Source organism: Apus apus, chromosome 2 (assembly GCF_020740795.1).
Source record: "Apus apus isolate bApuApu2 chromosome 2, bApuApu2.pri.cur, whole genome shotgun sequence".
In the NCBI taxonomy this organism is placed as follows: Eukaryota; Metazoa; Chordata; class Aves; order Apodiformes; family Apodidae; genus Apus; species Apus apus.
In genome coordinates, this window is record NC_067283.1 from 82962891 (window position 1) to 82981879 (window position 18989).

General features: G+C 37.5%; 1 protein-coding gene across 10 annotated transcripts in view; it reads left to right on the forward strand.

Annotated features, from left to right (window-relative positions):
* Nucleotides 1-18989, forward strand: part of SEMA5A (semaphorin 5A) — a 327683-nt gene that overhangs the window by 220477 nt on the left and 88217 nt on the right. For all 10 annotated transcript variants that reach the window (XM_051611951.1, XM_051611950.1, XM_051611954.1 and 7 more), the window contains one exon: nt 8914-9121. In XM_051611951.1, the coding sequence (XP_051467911.1) occupies nt 8914-9121 (208 nt within the window). The remainder of the gene's footprint in view (nt 1-8913; nt 9122-18989) is intronic.

Consider the following 18989-nt stretch of genomic DNA (forward strand, 5'->3'; position numbering starts at 1 on the left):
AAGAATACTTGAAGGAGCTGGGAATGTTTAGTTTGAGGAAGAGGCGGCTGAGGGGAGACCTCATCAGTCTCTACAAATACCTGAAAGGTCATTGTAGAGAGGTTGGTGCTGGTCTCTTCTCACAGGTAATTAGTGACAGAACAAGAGGAAATGTCTTCAAGCTGCAGCAGGGGAGGTTTAGACTGGACATTAGGAGAATTTTTTTCACAGAAAGAGTGGTTAGACACTGGAATAGGCTGCCCAGGGAGGTGGCTGAGGCACTATCTCTGGATGTGTTTAAGGGTCGTTTGGGTGTGGTGTTGGTGGGTATGGTTTAGGGAAGAATTTTGTAGAGTAGGGATGATGGCTGGACTTGGTGATCCCAAGGGTCTTTTCCAACCTGAATAGTTCTATGATTCTAAGATACCCGAATCAGGAAGAGTTTTCTATTTCCTGTGAGTAAGTGATGGCACAGAGAGTAACCAACATTTTATTTAGCCTATGTAATGTTTAAAAATAAGTCTCCATATTAACAGGGTGGAACAATTCACCACATTTCTTGGGGAACTGCAAGAAAATTGTTTTTGTATTTGCAGCTATGATATTTGTTAGCAGCTTTTGTTATACAGTACCATAATTGCCTTTTTAATCTAACAAATGTACTTTATATCTGTATTTCTATTAATATCCACTATTGTCTTGTTATCATCATGATGATAATGAGCTGTAATAGGAGGGAAATTGCAGTAGTTTGTTGTTGAAGTTATTCATAGCCTTATCACAGCTTTTATTCTCTGTCAAAGCTGCAAAACAGATCATATTCAGATTTTAACCTCCAATTTTGACTGAAACTTGTAGAAAAACCATGTTATGTATTTTATTTTACCATTAAATATATTCAAAATAGATTAAAAGAACAAATCAATTAACATATTGAACACATTGTCCAAACAGTGGTTTATTTTCAAATGGAGAGACAAACTATGAACATGTAAAACAGCTCTAAAAATAAAAATTGAAATATTTTTTAAAATAATATTTATGCCTAGATAAAGCATCAGTATTCCATATTAGTTTTGATGTTCACTTTTTTTCAAAAGTAATGAATAAACATTTAAAAATTTGAAAATATTTAAAATAAAACTCTGTAAAATAAGGTGCGGATTTTTAAATAAAATTAATTTTTTTTAGTTTTAGGTATCATTGTAGAAGTGCTACATTTACTCATCATATAGTTTCAGTTCTTAAAGCAGAAGTGTTGAAGCTCAGTCTTTCTCTTGTACTTTAGGCTATAGTGTCATTAAAAACCTATTCCTGTAATCAAGTGTAAATACATATCTCAGATATCTGGAGGTAAAAGATAAATTAAGTTACAGAGAATGGTTAGATTCTCTTCTAAATAGGCCCTTGCTTTAAAAAAAATTGTGTACCCCACCTCCATATGAGAAAACAGATTACACCGAAGGCTTTAATTACCATATTCTACTGGTCATTTAACCAATTTTGAAGTTAGTTTTAGGAAATGTAAAAAAGAACAGGTTTCAAATCCTCCTGTAGTCTGTGTACCATATGTATTTGTTCTGAGGTTGCGCAGAGCTGTAAATCAGAAGTCCTGGGCTTTTCCCTCCGTAGGCTCAGCCACCTGCTGCATGAGCTGTTCCCATGTCTTTTCTGTGTGTTGAGTGCACTTAAGGCCTTATACAACCTCGTTCTTTCTGTCATTGCAAGAATTTTTTGCTGTTGACCAAATGCACGTTTGCTCTGCAGTGGGGCTTTCTTTCAGTTCCTGTGGTGAAGGAAATCAAATACCCATGTTCCTCTCTTTCACAGCAACCGGATGTTTATCAATCCCCTTGCACTTTCTTTGATCTTCTACTACTATACGTTATGTACATCAATGCTATGTTTGGTGTTTCAGTTTATTCTTGAGAAAGATTTCTGCCTTGAAGATAACCCTAATACCCTATTTTTTTCTGTCTGTATGGTATTTAATGCAAATATTAATTTGATACATTGATAACATTTAATACAAATGTTATATGATTAGTATAAATAATGTTTGTATACATATAATTGCAATATTTCCAAGTAATTTAACATTAACAGATATTTTTTTCTCTAATTTCAACAGTCCTAATACTATCTGAATGCTTTTGTTTTCCCAATGGGAAAATAATTTGTATACAACAAATAATATGCAAAAACAGTGTATAGTGGACCAGAATACATTTCAACTACACTTTAAAGTATATTCTCCCAAATATTCATTTATTACTATTAAACTTTAAAACAAAAAAACCTGTGATTGTTAAGTTGACAGATTTTTAAGGGTGTCAATTAGTCTGTTTTCGTTAATTATATGTATGGAATTGACTTTTTCTTGCAAATGTGGTATCTTATTCAAGTTCAATTATAAATGTCACTTTAAGTACCAAATATGGAAGCTTTAACTTCCATTTTCTGTGTCTTGCATTGACTGCCTGTGTCCTCTGTATTGACCACATTCTTTCATCTACATAAGACATCATACTTTTTAAAAAAAGTATTTTGTGGGGAAATTACAAAATAGGCCCTTATTTACAGTAAGTGTTCTTAGTTTGTAATTTGTAGTGGATTTTGCTGTTCCTTGAGTGTTTCTTGGTATATGAGAGGAGATTTTCAGATCTCTAAGGGTACCCTTTTGTGGTCTGCCCTAGTAAGACCACATCTAGAGTATTGTGTCCAGTTCTGGGCTTCAAGAGGGACAGGGATATGCTGGAAAGAGTCCAACAGAGAGCTACAAGGATGATTAAGGGACTGGAACATCTGTTACATGAGGAAAGGCTGAGGGACCTGGGGCTGTTTAGTCTTGAGAAGAGAAGACTAAGAGGGGACCTTATTCAGGTCTATAAATATCTGAAGGGTGGACGTCAAGAATGGGCCAGTCTCTTTTCAGTGGTGCCCTGTGATAGGACGAGGGGAAACAGCATCAAGCTACAACACAGGAAGTTCCACCTCAACCTGAGGAAAAACTTCTTTACTGTGCGGGTGACAGAGCACTGGAACAGGCTTCCCAGAGAGGTTGTGGAGTCTTCTTCTCTGGAGACTTTCTAGACCCGTCTGAACTTGTTTCTGAGTGATCTGTCCTAGGTGTTTCTGCTGCAGCAGGGGGATTGGACTTCATGATCTTCAGAGGTCCCTTCCAACCCCTATGATTCTATGGTTCTGTGGTTTCAGGAATACTTGTAAAGTCATAAATATAGGCACACAACTGGCCTGAGGAAGTGTTTGAGAATATGAGAAATGTCCTCTGCTACCAACTCAAATAGTGTATACTATAGTATAATGGTCCCAAATCAGTATTGGGACCACTTCTTTTTCACAACTTTATCAACGATCATGATGAGGACGTAGAATGCACCCTCAGTAAGTCTGCAGATGACTCCAAGTTTGGAGGCAGTATTGCTCTGCCTGAGGTTAGGGATGCTCTGCAGAGAGACTTGGACAGACTAGGTCAATTGTAAGAAGTTCAACAAGGCCAAGTGCCAGGTCCTGCATGTGAGCCACAACACCCCATGCAATGCTACTGGCCTGGGGAAGAGTGGCTGGAAAGCTGTTCAGCAGAAAGGGACCTGGGGGTTCTGATTGGTAGGTGGCTGAATATGAGCCAGCAGTGTGCCCAGGTGGCCAAGGAGGCCAACACCTTTCTGGCTTGTATTAGAAATAGTGTGGCCAGCAGGACCAGGAAGGTGCGTGTCCCTGTGTACTCGGTATTGGTGAGGCCACACCTCAAGAACTGTGTCCAGTTTTGGGCACCTCAATACAAGAAAGTCATTGAGGTGCTGGAGCATGTCCAGAGAAGGGCAACAAAGCTGGTGAAGAGCCTTGAGAACGAGTCTTATGAGGAGTGGCTGAGGGCTAGGACTGTTTAGTCTGAAGAAAAAGAGCCTGAGGGGAGACCTCATTGCCCTCCACAACTTTCTGAAAGGATGTTGTGAAGAGGCAGGTGCTGTTCTCTTCTCACAAGTAACTTGTGATAGAACAAGAGGAAATGGCCTCAAGCATCACCAGGGGAGGTTTAGACTAGACATAAGGAAGAACTTTTTGACTGAAGGGGTTGTCAGACATTGGAATAGACTGCCTGGGGAGGTGGTTGAGTCAGTATCCCTGGATGTGTTTAAAAGTCATCTAGTTGTGGCCCTTGGGGATATGGCTTGGTAGTAGAGTAGGGTTGATGTTGGACTTGATGATCTTTTCCAAGGTCTTTTCCAACCTAAGTGATTCTATGATTCTAGGATAGTTTAGAAGGTGTCAATGTAATTTTTTGCAACATTACTGAAAGGTGATACCATGGGCTTCTCCTCTGAAAATCAATTATTGGATTCTGTGTTCTGGTGCTGGTTCGGTTACTCTTTTGAAACCAGCCTTTTCTTCAATGTAGCACACTAAGCTACAATAAAAATATTAAATTAGATTGTATATCACTGTCAAATATGGCAAGAGTTTAGACTTAAAGTGTTTCCCTCCCAAAAGAGAATGGGTAGAGATTTTTTCCCATTCTTCTGAAGAAGTGAAATGAGCTTGCTTCAATACTGCCTCATTTTGGATGGTTTGCTAAAAAACTTTTTGCTTGAAGAATGCAGTGATATTTTGTAAACATAACAACTCATATAAATATTTATTCTTCTCCACAGGAAAAAGTTGCTACAGCTTCTTTGAGTGTTCTTAGTTCTGTTGGGAAACTCAAGAAATTACAGGTTTATTAGTTTGTTGCATCTGCTGCTTTTTTTGTATGTTCATTTTCTGTTTTCCTTTGCAGGTGTCATCATAGATGTTACAATTATTTCACCCACACTCTTGCAGTGTTCTCCATTGCTGACTATGCTTTATGCCATTTACATCTTGAACTTGGTTTTTCAGTTTAAAGATCATTTTTTTATTTTGTCCTATTGTCGTTTAGTTCATTACAGTCTCTGTTGGCTCCAAGCTAGTTCTCTACAACTCCATCTCAGGTTTTCCAGTCAGTTCTTCATAGTCTCCTCTGCATTACATAGTGATATTTCAACTATAAATTTTCTTTCCTCTTTGTCTTTATTTACAGTGATTAGATTTCTCATGTTCAATTGCTGGTTTTGCAGGTCTCATTTAAAAGTATTGCCATACAAGTTAATAAAGCACATTATTTTCTCATCCTGGCCGCTATAGTTATCTCTTATTACTTTTTTATATACTTGGTAATCCTTAAACCAAGGCTGTCAGGTGTCTGGATCTATTCCAGCATGTCTTGCTTATACTCAGGATGTGAAGATGACATTCGTTCAAATTCTTAAATAGCTGTTGGACTCAGCCTTGACATTTGTGATGAAACTGGAACTTTCCTTGTGTCCATGGCAATAATGTTACATCCATTGGGAAGGTCTGTGTTTACTGTTCTTCTTAGCTATTTCTTGGCACAAATGGACAGCTAGTTTGATTGTAAACTAAATATTCACTTGAAAGATTTGACAGGTGAAAACCTCCTTACTCCAGAGTTGTGTTCAAGACTCATTTATTTCCCTCCTTCACTCCTGATTTTTCTTTACAACTGTGGTATGAAAATAGCTGAGGAGACAACACTTTTGAGTGTGAGATTTGTACAAGTTATTTAGGAAATCTGCCATCTTTGCTGGAGGGTGGATGCCTAATGTTGCACACATTGTAGTAGAATTTTCAACACTGAAGCAAAGCACCTAGCTTTGGAAAGTACTGGTGCAATGGTTATGATTTTCTGCTGTAAGAAAGCCTGATGTAGCCAGTATGACATGCTGTTATAGTTTGAGGAGGTTGATAGCTATATACCGCAGTCTGATGAGCATAGCTGCCAGTTCAATCTGTGTCTGTCTCAAAGTTGCAGGGTAAAAACAGATCCTCCCCCTAGTTTGGGCTCCCAGGTGGTCCACGCAAAAGCATAGTCATAGGCAGGAGGAACAGGCAGCAGAGAAGATAGGTTATAGGAGCTCAGAATCAGGAGAGTTTAGGCAGAAGTAAATCCCAGATAATTTCTTACTCCTTTTTACTGAACTTCTGTATGACCCACATTACTGCCATGAAGAGTGGTGTTTCTTCCTGATAATCTGTGGGATCTCATGCACTGCTTCTGCACTTAAAGCCCAGTCATTTATGACTTTTGACATTTCTGTATGAGTGCTGATCCTGTTAGACAACAAATGGGAAAGGTATGATTTGGGAAATGCTGAAACAAATCAAAAGGAAATGGGAGGAATCAAGACTGTATGTGAAGATAGGAAAGAAGACCAAGAGCTATGGCAGCTGTCTTGGGAAAGGCATTAGTGCTGCAGTTCTCAATAGTTTATGTCATTCTGTGGTAGCATGCTGCTGTATCCAAATTCTCCAGGTCATAGACCTCAACATAAAAAATAGTAATTCTGCTGTCTACAATGAACAAATTTACTGAGGAGAAAAGAAACACAAGATATTTGGGTTTGATTATATTGTCTTGTCCAAAGCTGTACTTCTGAATTAAATGTATATGTAGGCATGGGGGAAGGAGGCCTCCAGTTATGGTTTGTTGTTTTTTTTTTATCTTGGGGGAGGTGACAGCAAGTGAATCAGCGTGTAGGTGCCAGACCCAGCAGAGTGGCAGGAAGAAATATTATTCTGTATGAGAAGCATGTGCTGAACGCCTACCTGATTTTTGTCTCACGCAGGAAAATGATGGCAAACCAAATGCAGTATGTTGAATCTGTTGGCTGCCAGTTAGACAAGTGATGTAGTGTTATACTAACTGATCTATAAAGCAAGACCAATTAAATTACACATGTAAAATGATCTCACTGCTTCTTTTCTTCCTTAGTACACTTTTTCAACTTCTGTGCTCCAAAAAAACCACTTTTTTTTTGTTTTGTTTGTTTTTTTTCACTCAGTGTCTAAATAACACAGCCACTGATTCTTTTTTTTTTTTCTGGGAACTTCTCAGACTGTATTTTGCCTTTGAAACTTCATGTAATTATAGATGAGATTTTGCATCCAGCAATTACCAGTGGATTCACTGCTTGTTATTTTCTTCATTTGAGCTGGTTATCATTTAATTGTGAGACTAAACTGACTCTTGGCAAAAGTTCAATTAATTTTTGAATATAACTCTACTTTAGATTGTCTGAAAAAAAGGGATAGTCAAATTAGATTTTTAAAAATATATACCATATTTTAATGAAAATTAAAATTGTCATTTAATGAAAAGTTTTTTTCTAACAATTACTTACATACAGTAAATCCTGACAAGCTTGTTTATACCAGGAAAGGAGGAAAGTGTAAACAGTTTATGGAGTGATTGTATAAGGAATTGAAAGGTCAGTCAGAAGACTAACATGCAGACAAGATGTGTTAGCTCAAAATCATGTTATGGACAAAGGCAAATGCACTTCATATACTGAGCTAAGCATTTATGGTTCATCTAACTAGTTTTGGCTGTCTAATAAATTTAACTCCATATTATCTAATTATTAAAGTTTTGTTACTAATATGGTTTAAATCTTACATATAAGCTTCCTACTAAGTCCTCCTGTTATTTGTTGTTATGCTCCCCCTTCCAGTACTTCTCCAGATCTTAAGATTGACTATTCAGTCTTCCTCAGGAGTGGGGAGGAGACTTTTAACGGTAATTATCATCTTGGGTTCTCCACCTCCTCATCAGTTTTGGAGTCTGCCTGAGGCTATTTTTTTGCGTTTACTTAACATTGTTTACTTGCTGTTCTTCCCCACTTCCCAGGCAGTTTGGGAGCTGCATGTTTCCCTCCCCGGCCCCATGATCCCAGAGGGGCTGTTTATCCTGCAGTGACTATGTAGGGCTGCCAGTCCATGTCCCGGCCACTCCCAGAGCAAGGCCAATTGCTGCCACAGCTAAAACCAGTTCTCACCAAGACCAGGCATCAAGATACCTGTGCTGCCAGCTGCCCACCAAGCCTCTGGTCTTGTGCTAGTGATGGTAAAAACTAGATCTACTGGACTGCAGAATAGCATCCCGAACATTTGTCTGGCAATTGTTACTGACTCACAAGAGATGTTACAGTTTTTCAAGACTTGAGTAGGAGCAAATCTCAGTATGTGTTTGTAGTGTTGGATCTTTAACATTTAATATTGCTGGCGCATAGAAGATTGCGTAAGGCAGTTTTGGTCAGACAACTACCTAAAATATTTATCAGTGTGAGAATGTGGTCATTTGTGTTCAGAACAAATGTTCTTTAATATTTTTAAATTATTTAAAAACTTTGCATGAATTAATGCGAAATCTCGTCAGTCGTCTGACACTGGTTTGTGATGCTTAATTGTCTTTACTCAAAAATCACAAGAAGAGCAGAAGTGAAGAGCAAATGCTGTAAGTTACAGTTTTTCAGAGATTAAAATCCAGGTAAGTAAGAAGAGGGATGCAGCCTCTTTTTATTTTTATATTCACCTTGACTCAATTAAGACTGCAGATATTCATGCATATGTGCTTTATTAAATGAAAGTTATACATATCTAAACCCCATAGTTTTTAACACAGAATTTTAAAACAGACTGGGATAATGATGGAATTTATTGCCTTTTAAACTGCTTTAATCATAGTAAAGTGTAGCACAATTTGACAACTTAAGATCAGTAACTCTTACTGTGCATGTGCATTTATAGTAGCCAGACTTTGAAAGCTTGTTTTCTAGTGACTACTACTGTGAAGTCTGTTTGGTACTAATAATTTTATTTTTACTGTATTACATTGCATGGAAAACCTTAATGGCTGTTTTTAGGTTCTTTTCACTGTATATAAGCAATTTAGGAAACTGCATTCAGTGTACTCCCACATTCTGAGGTTTTATTGAAAACATCTGGCATAGGACAAAAATTTGTTCAGTGAATGACATGAATTGGTAGAATTGCTCCTATGATTTTTAGTAACACATTTTCCCCTTGCCTTTGCAGACTATGGCACTATTAAGAAAGTACTTGCCCCAATGAACCAGACTTCAAGCAGCTGCCTGCTCGAGGAAATTGAACTCCTGCCAAAAAGTCAGCGAGAACCTATCAGAAGCCTTCAGATCCTGCACAGCCAGAGTGTCCTTTTTGTGGGCCTTCAGGAACACGTGATTAAGGTCCCCCTGAAAAGATGTCTCTTTTACAAAACGTACAGGTAAGAAGAATCAACTAGTTTGATTTGATTTGATTGGAGAAAAATGTTTGGGGGGGGTATGAGAAAATGGGAATGAAAAATTACTTTAAGGAGGAATCCAATTTAATTACCTCTTTCATCAATGACTTTCAAGATACACTGTTTATCAGAAGTGTCTCTGACTTCCTGTTGTAAGTTGTTAGTAGTAGATGAGACTCTTGAGGAATTATATGTATATTTAAGTGTCATTATCCAGATTCTGAATTGTGAAATAAAGCAATAAGAAAAAGTTTTTACAGAAAACAGGTATCTGATAATGCACAATATAGCTGCTGGTTTAATATATTTAAAGCTTGAAATTTGGACAAGTTTAAGGGTTTTTTTAAAGCTGTAACTTATGCACTGCAGCCAGGATAGCTGGCTGAATATATAATATCTTATCTCTGTAGATTCAGAAAGAAAACCGGATTGGATGAACTGAGAGTTAAGACTAGCTGGAAAAGTGACTATTTAAAGGTGGTGCTGGATCAGGAAAGCATAATAAATGTCAATATTCTCCTAGGTAAAATTGTTACGAAGCTAAAAGTTGTGAAATTCTTACGCAGCTAGAAGTTGTTCAATCGAAGAAGGGAAATGACTTAAGAATTATCACTGGGCTTTAGCCTGTGTTATGGTAGTTAAGGAAATTGAAGTTCAGCATACATGTTTTTCTATAGTTATCTAAAAGTGCTTCTGGATTGCAAAATACATGCTAATATACAATGTTAATTTCATCTAATTACTTGTATCTTCCCTTTGATAGAAGTGTGGTTCCAGTAAGTCAGTACAATTGTCCTATGTCAGACTGAGTCAGTGTGATAAGCTTTTTGAAAACTGTGACAGATACCTTTGGTTGTTTTTTAGCTTGTTTTGCTTTCAGCTTGTTTAATGTAAGTTCCTTTGAAAAGCTGACTATTGAAGGAGGGAGAAAGGCTGCCATTTGATTTTCTTGGCTGCTATACTCAGGATCATGGAGATGTTATTTGTTCAGCAGGCAGAGATATTATACCTCCCATGAAAGGCAGACACCATTTTCAGGCGGGGACGTTTCTGGCTGTCAGAGGGACCATGCATGCAGTCACAGCAGGGAGATGACCACGGGACACAGGTGTAGAACTGTGGCTCAGAGACAGTAGAAGGACTTCTCTGAGGGACTGGGCTCTGAGTAGGGGTTGGTGCCATGCAGGAGGCTGGTAAAAGGCTACTGGGTTGAGAGCAAGACTGAAGGAAATGCTATGCCCTGGAAAACTGGAGTAGACCAGGCAAGGGGCGTATTGACCGTGTTACAGTTCTTAACGAGCCTTCTTTGTTTATCCTGTTTTATGTAGTGTATTTTAGGCATTTTCTACTAAATAAGTGAATAGAAGGGACTCAAAGCCCCATTGGAAGTCCTGCAAAACTTACTTTGAGAAGATACATAGCGACAAGTCTTTGCCTTTGCCTTTTTCTTGATTTAGAGACCAACATAGAACCAAGTTTCATCTTTCTCTGTTTTAGCATATTGAAACAGAGTGTGTGGTAGTCCTGTAGTCCTTGTTGTTTTGTTTCCTTTTCAATAAGTGGAGGACAGATTTTGGGAGGTGTATATGCATGCATGTGTATGTATCTGAAGAAGGAAAAAACACCAATTACATATTGTTATGCTTCTCTCTTAAGTATGACATGATTATGCCATTCTGGTTGTACAAGACATTGAACATGGGTCCATAAGCAGATGCATTCATTTCAGAAAGGGAGATCAGGTTAGTATCCTGTGTTTTCATAGGGACTGTGTACCCATGATGGCAATCATGAACACAGAGAGCTCGATAATATGTGTGTCCCATGTACCAAGCCTGCACTCCACTTCAGACATTTCAAGACTGGAGCCTTCCTGTGTTACTGGGGAGGTGTGAACTCCAAAATCCAGAGACGAGAATTCTAGAGCACTTGCTTAGCTGGTGTCTGTGTGGAGATCTCACAAGGTCCCTGGAACCTGTGCTTCTGTCAGGACAATTCCAAGATATATGAAGCAGGGCCTAAACATGCTTCTGACCTTGTAGGGAGGAACTGCTGTCTCAAATCATAGACCCCATGCATGGCTGCAGGCTAGGCATTCCTCTCCTTGTTAGAGCAGTGGGGTCTAAGTGACTAGATTTTAAGAGCTCTTTTTTTTTTTTTTTAATAAATAAAGAAATAAGTAAAAAAAAAAATGTGGTGCTGTTCCTGTTTTACTGAGTAGAACAGTAGTTAAATTCTAAATGACTTAAATTCTGCTCAAGTGATAATTTATTCCTCTGCCCAGAGTTATGTGAAGTCGTGTCTTCCGCTGGAATGACTTACTTAAAAGGAGATAAAATTATTCCTCCTGGGGTTTTTCAGTCATATCTTCTGTAGTTCCATGACTTTTCTTGTAATACTTAATGTCCATTGCACTAAAAGGGTTGCGGTCCATGCTTTCCTCTTGGTTAAAGAGTTCACCAGCAGTTCTAGCTCTAGTTTCTGAGAAAGGAGAGGATTTATAGATGTGATTGAGATTAAATAAGGCATCTTATTGTCATTTATCATTAGGGACTCAAATCATTTGGAAAATGCAGACATAATCTTTCTGTTCCCTATCACTTTTGACTTGACTAGTTTTTCAACTAAATTTCAACTGGATTTCAAGCATATTTGGTTCTCTACATATGGAGAGAGTGTAGGTACCTTACTTGGGGTTATAAATTTCACTAGATAATGAGATATATGAAACTTAGTTGCATCATTGCTGAGTGCTTTAATACTCACAATCTTGTTATATGTTACCAACTATTAGTTCTATGCTATAGCAGCATGTAAATAGATGAATGGATAAACCTCACCTAAGATAAAGCCTTGGGGCATTGTGGTTCTTTTTTTGGATTATTTTAATTTTATGTCTTCACATTTATCATACTTAGGGCTATATAACTGTGCCAAGGCTATATTCTGAACTTCCATCAATAATAACCAGAGTTTCTTCCCCAGATCAAGGGCATGTGTAGTCTTTAATATCAGCTTCACATAAGCATTGAGAAATAGAGCATCCTTGTGTATATATAGCAGCCTTAAAAAACCCAAAAGGCTGAAAATGTACTAGCTCATCTGTTCTGTCTTTTTGTGTCATTGGCAGAGTCCTCACCATCTAATCTTTTCTAATCTTTTTGTTTAGGTTTATTGCAAAGCTTTCAGACAATACAACTTCAGTCCCTCTGTTGAGCAGACTGTTCCACAAGCTGATACCTCAATGTCAAGATCATTTTCTTGAGATTGTCTGTTTCTTCTTTTTATTTGATTATTCTTGTTTTATCTTCACATACAAGTCTCTAAAGCATATGGCTATTGCTTTTGTTTCTAGTTTATTATGTCTCCTTAATTATCACTCTGATATGCTGTACATATTTAGCTAATTCACACTTCCTTGTTAAAACTGTTCCTCCAGCACTTCCCTGTGGTTGAGTCCCTCTGTGATACAGTGTTGCCTCCAACAGTCATTGCCTCTGACAGTCATTGCCTCTGATTTGGGACTGTCCTGTTCCACACCAGCTTCACAGCTTGCTCCCACAAAAACTGTTACCAAAGGCCCGTGAAAATATTGTTTTTCATTTGGAGGCTAAATTTGATTTTCTAGTTGCTGTTGTTTGGTGTTCTAGGTGCAGTTTGGTGCATTTTTACTGTGACAGCAGACCGACCATACCACAGGCAGAGCCTGTTGTCACACCTGGAGTTTGGATTGCTCAGCACTTTCCATTATGCCATGATGTTTTTGTTGGGTTTGAGTTGCCCCTACTAGTTATTTGCATTGGCAGTTTACATGGTGGGGGGTTAGTCTCTGGCAAATTTCTGCTGATTGGTGATAAGTTTTTAAAATCCTGTCAAAATCCTACTGTTTTCAAGAGTCAGCTAGGGAAAAACAGTTTGGGATGTGTGAGTTCTTACAAACAGTTCTCCAAAAAGCCCTGGTGTTTTCATGCTCCAGGAAAAAGCAGCAGATCAGTTGTCTTAGTTAGTCTCTCCTTTCGGAAAATCTGTAAGATTTGACCAGGTTATTATCATACGGGTATTGCAACTCCCACGTTTATAAAAATTTTATGGAAGACCATGAACGTTACTCACTGGAGCTACTATTTTAACTACAAATTCTCCAGCTTTCTGTACTTCTTCAGATCTGGATATGCCAAGCATAAAGCACAACTGACTTTTGCATGCCTGCTAGTTAACTATAATGTGAGATAGGTAGAATTATTATTATGAGAATCATGGAGTGGTCAGCATTGGAAGGCACCTCTGAAGATCATCTAGTCCAGCTCTCCTGCTAGAGCAGGATCACCAGCAGTAGGCCACACAGGAAAACCTTGTGACAGGTTTTGAGTGTCTCCAGAGGAGGAGACTCCACAGCCTCTCTGGGCAGCCTGTTCCAGTGCTCTTAGAAGATAACTATTAAACTCTCAAAAGTTGCAGTGTTTGCTATTTTGTTTGAAGGTTCTATGCATCTGTAATAAGAATAAGATCTGTAGCACGGGGATAATGACTCTGTCCCCTGAAAAAAAAGAAGCAGTTGGCTTTCTTTTATTGGCAGCTGTAGCCTTGAAAAGCAACCTTGGATGGCAATGATTTCCCCAAGGCAGATTTGTCAATGTTACAATTTGTACTGGAGTTTTCAATGCATCGGTTCTGGAAGTAGAGGCAATGGAAGGTTGTATTAGCCCAATGTTCTGCAAAATCTTAACAAGCAAGGGTCAAGAATTACTATTTCTGACAGAAGATAGGTTTCACACACTTAGAAGGCCTGAAAACTAATCTTACTATATTGTTATGTCTAAGTAAATAAATAGTACCTCTAAAGGCAGTAGAAATAGTGACTTCTTCGGTGTAAAAAAACAAAACAAAACCATTTCTGGAAAATTTTGAGTATTGTTTTTCCTTTGTATGCTTTATATAGTATTGGGTCACAATAGTATTTTGCAAACTTATGTTGTCATAGTTATTCTACTATAAACAGAACTTTTCTCTCTCTTTACTCTATTATTTTTGGTTTGGCTTCTTTGTTAACAATCAGCTAAGCAATCTGTACGTATGCCAAAGGTAGCTGTAGCAGCACAGTACTAAAAAGGGTACTGCATTGACTAAGAGAAAAAAACAGTTATTGCAAATTTGGTTACTCTGCATAATTCCTAGAACTCCAGCAAGACCATTAGGATTAAGTATTTCAATCACTGTTGCATTACTTTATTTTGTCTTAGTTATACCCATTGCTTCCTCAGAGATACTCTCACACTCAGTACAAACCTTTTTTCCTGGTCATAAAACATTGGTTATCATTACGTAGTAGGATACTTATTTCTAAATACTAAAATTATGCAAGTTAACAACAAGTAACATCATCTAAGCTATTAACTAGGTGCCAATATGTCCAGAAGAGCTTGCCAACACTTTAAGTTGAAACTGCTGTTTTGAAATAATCATTCCAGAATTTTTAGATATCCAGGTGGATTTCTATATTTCAAAATATGAAAGCCTCATTCCACTTCAATTCAGAGAAACACACTGCTGCATTAGAATGTTGAACCACATGAAGACTGATCTGAATTATTGATTCCAGAGTAATATTCCACAACCAAAATCCCCATAAATTCTGCACTGTGATAAACGGTAATCCTGGCTGCAAGACTAGATTAAAAAAATGGGTAGTCTTTTTTTAGATATTACATACTCTGCAAAATTATCTTCAGTTGGTGTGAACTTAAGTGAATATTAGTAAATTCAGCAGAACTATAAATAAGCATAGTTGAAAGTTTTTCTCACTTGAAATAGAGTATTAGTCCCATACTGGGAAGAGAATCAATTCAAGCTCTGCAGATTAGGTTCAGCAATAACTTAGTTGATTCCCTTTCTTCCTCTGTGAAGACCAAGGTTTCTGCAGAAAGTGTATTTGTCTGTCTGGCCCACAAAGTGCTTCAGAGACAAACTATACATTTACATTTTGCTGCACCTGAAATTTTTCGTCACTGCTCTTCAAAGTGTATGATTTAATGCATGCATGTATGTACTATGAAAACACATTTTTGGCAAGCAAGAAAGGATTTGGAAAAAAAACCCTATAATTTTACAGCGTCCTCCCAATGTATTTATTGAAGTAGCCTTACGAGGAAAAGAAAAATGACTTTTCCTTTCAGTTTACAAAGTTTTAAGAAATAGGTGGGAATATATTCTTCCTGTGAAAGAAGATTTTAAAATCTCTTTGAAATCAACAGTATCAGGACGTAGCTTTTAATCTTACAGGGTTTTTTGTTCTTTGGAGCACTCATAACAAATTAAAACTGTATGAGTTTTAATATATTTTGCTCTGAATGACGTTAATTTCTGCCTTATTTTCTGTCTGAATAAACAGTCTCAAATGTGACTGAAGTAGGGCAGTTTTGCTAGCCAGCTTGGTGATAATTATAAAACAGCTGAAGAAAATGACCTGCTTATTGCTGGCTTGCCTTAGAATCAAGTGACTTACAGTTTTGTTAGTCAGTCAAAATCCATTGATTAAGTGTTGCGTGACTGTCAGTAGGCACACTGAACTTCCACAACCAAATTACTGCTTTGAAGGGAAGACATTCAATGACCTATCATTTATGTTTGGTAAGAAATATGAAATGACAACATTGAGGTAAGTTAGAAATAATCGGTAGAAGCCAAAAGCTGTTGAATGTTTTTGTAGAGAGTGTCGACTCAATAGGATAAGTGGCATCAAGAGAGTCTTGGAATGAACTGATTCACTTTTATTCCTGATTTTCATTCCTGCACAAAATTGCCAGTTTTAGCAGAACCAGGACAAACCATGCAAAGTCTTAGAAACGTGGGCTGGTGCCTACTGGGAGTAACAGACAGAGCATTAATTTGCATCTCTGAATTTGAGAAGTAAGTTAGACTTCTAGAAGCAAGATGGCTAATTACATTATCCAGCTCTCCTACTTCCAGTGTCACTAAGTGAGAGTCCTGTCAACTGAAAGACCAAATACTAGTTCTAAAATGTATCTAAATTTTCAATAGCAGCATCTAAAACAGTTTTCATTTAGACAGAGATTTGGAAGAAGAAGGGGATAAAGTTGTGTAGTAGTATCTAATTTTCTACTTCCCTTACTTACATGAATTACACCCATTTTGTACAAGGTTTTTGTTATTTCATGAGTACACTGAAGCTGTTCCTCTTACTGCTGTCTTTTGGGAGAGAGATTAATTAAAAAAAGAGCCAAAACAGTATGAAGTTTTCATTTATGGAAAAATGAAAGGACACACAATTGTGAATTAATAATAATCCCTTTAAATTTCAGATAGAAGTTCTGATGTTTTCCTACTTACAAACTTTATCCTCATTTTCTATCTGTTTTTTTTTTTTTTTAATTTTTTAATCTAGCCATAGCAGCTCGAAGTAATTCACAGCTGTTATTCACACATTAAATTATCCCTCAAAGGAAAGAAAGTGGTTTTAAAAGGTGACATAATTAAGCAAGTACAGAAAAAAATCTACTTGTATATTACCTCTCATCTTCTTTTCATTTAAAAGAAAATATATCCCCTTTGCAGAGATACTGATAATCTAAGCAAGTGATCTGAAAGAAAGAAATAAGAAAACCCTCTGAGATGTGAGGCAGGGAGGAGAACAGAAAAGGACTGTTGTGCTAATACCTGAGAAAAGAGCATCTACTTAAGCCAGGTCCTGCCTCATTTCATGTATATATCTCTCATGGTGAACTGTGTGAAAGTGGGTGATTATGCTGAACTACACTTTCATGGTATCATTTTTCTGTCTGAATAGAAGATTACAAAAAATAAACTTTTTACAAAATGAGATTTAGATATAATAATGACTGGGACAATAAATTAGAACATTATTTAAAAAAAAGAAAAAGGCAAAAAATAGGCAAAAGTAGAGTTTTTCATGTGAGGAATACTTCTCGGACCAAATTTCCTGTTGCTTTGTTTGGAAGGGTTCATATGTTTCCAGGATTCATTTATATATTGTAGTGTAAAGAAAAGAGAGGAGAAAAAAAAAAAAAAAAAGAGTTATTGAAGACTGTTAATGCCTCTCATTTTTCTGAAAAGATTCACCTTGTTTTCTCCAAGCCTGGTCATTTACTGAAATGGCCATGTTCAGTGCCACGGAGTGATTGAACATTGCTTTGTCCCAGCAGTGCAAGGACTTTACAGCTTTTTTTTAACTTTATTTGTTCCATGAAAATAGGGTCTTTTCTGATCCCAGAAAGCTATAAGAATGGTTGAAATATGCTTTCAGTGCCCTACTTATAACTTCTTAGCGACGTGTAATGAAAGGTGCAAGACGTTTTGATTTGCCTGAGTAGAAAGTAATTTGAAAACAAAAGCAAAAGAGGAAATGGGGTTTAAAAGCAGAGTGGGAGAAGGATCAGATAACTCCCAGGAAAGTGGGAGTGTCATTCTAAGTAAAAGGTTACTGACTTTTAAAATACTTTAGTTGTTAATATAAAGTCTCTTAAGCATAATGATTGCATTTTAAAATTTCAGTGAATTTGGAAAAGTGAGCATTTCTACTTTGAGAGACAGCACAGCTAATGTTGCCCATTGTGCATTATCCCATTGTTTTATATTCTTTTTTAATAAAACACGTGCTTCATCAGATATACTCTGAAGAGCACTAAACATCTTTTTTTGCAAAAACTGGAAGACCAAGACATGGAAATTTTTCCATAATTTGCATTGATTTTCCAGCTTACTTTCTAGATAGTCAAATGGAAACATATGCAGCCTGAGTGACAAAAATTCTAAGTGCTCACAGCTGCAAGAGCCATCACTGGAAACACTGAACACTGAATCCCCTAAACCAAAAGCTTTATCTTTAAACTGGCGACCTAATTAGGGGTACCTAGGGAGCTTTGGCTGTTGTGTCTCTTATTCTGTGCCCATTTTGTCAATGGGACCTACCCTCCCATATAGTCCTGGCAATCCATGTTGCCAAGTGTATTGTAGAAACAAATGCTTTGAAATGTATAAGCACTAAGAATCCTCTGTGATTGTAATATGAAGAAGCATGCTAGGGAATTATTAAGTCTGCATTTTGACTGATGTTAGCATGGAACTACATGAAGAATGCCAGAGGTAAATAGAAATATAAATAACACACAGGATTTGTGAGGACAGAATCACAGAAGGGTTGAGGTTGGCAGGGGCCTCTGGAAGTCATCTGGTCAAACCTCCTGCTCAAGCAGAATCACCTAGAGCCAGTTGCCCAGGACCGTGCTCAAATGGTTTTTAGTATCTCCAAGTATGGAGACCCCAGAACGTCTCTGGGTAACCTGTGCCAGTGCTCACTAACTCTCACAGTAAATAAGTGTTTCCTGATGTTCAGAGAGAACCTCCTGTTTTTCAGTTTATGCACATTGCCTATCACTGGGCACTACTGAAAAGATCCTGGCTTCACCCTTCTGCGCACCATCCCTCCAAGTATTTGTATATAGTGATGAGATGCCTTCTCAGCCTTCTCTTCTCTAGGCTAACAAACCCAGCTCTCAACCTCTCCTCATAGGGGTGGTGCTTCAGTCTTTTAATCATCTTTGTGGCCCATCACTGGATTGTTGTGATGTGAACAGACAAAGAGACAATGATGATGCCCATGGATTTGAGTTGAACAAGAATGATCAGTCTTGCATTGTTTATAATCTAGACAAAATGTTTGAATTTGTTATATTTATGTATAATGTTAGGTATTTTTACAAGTGTTCAAACAATTACATTATGCTTCACAGTGATGGGATTTCCACCTCCTTTCTTAGGTGTATTTAGCTGTGAAGCTGCAGACCTATTGCCTGGACTGGTAGTGCTTGATCTA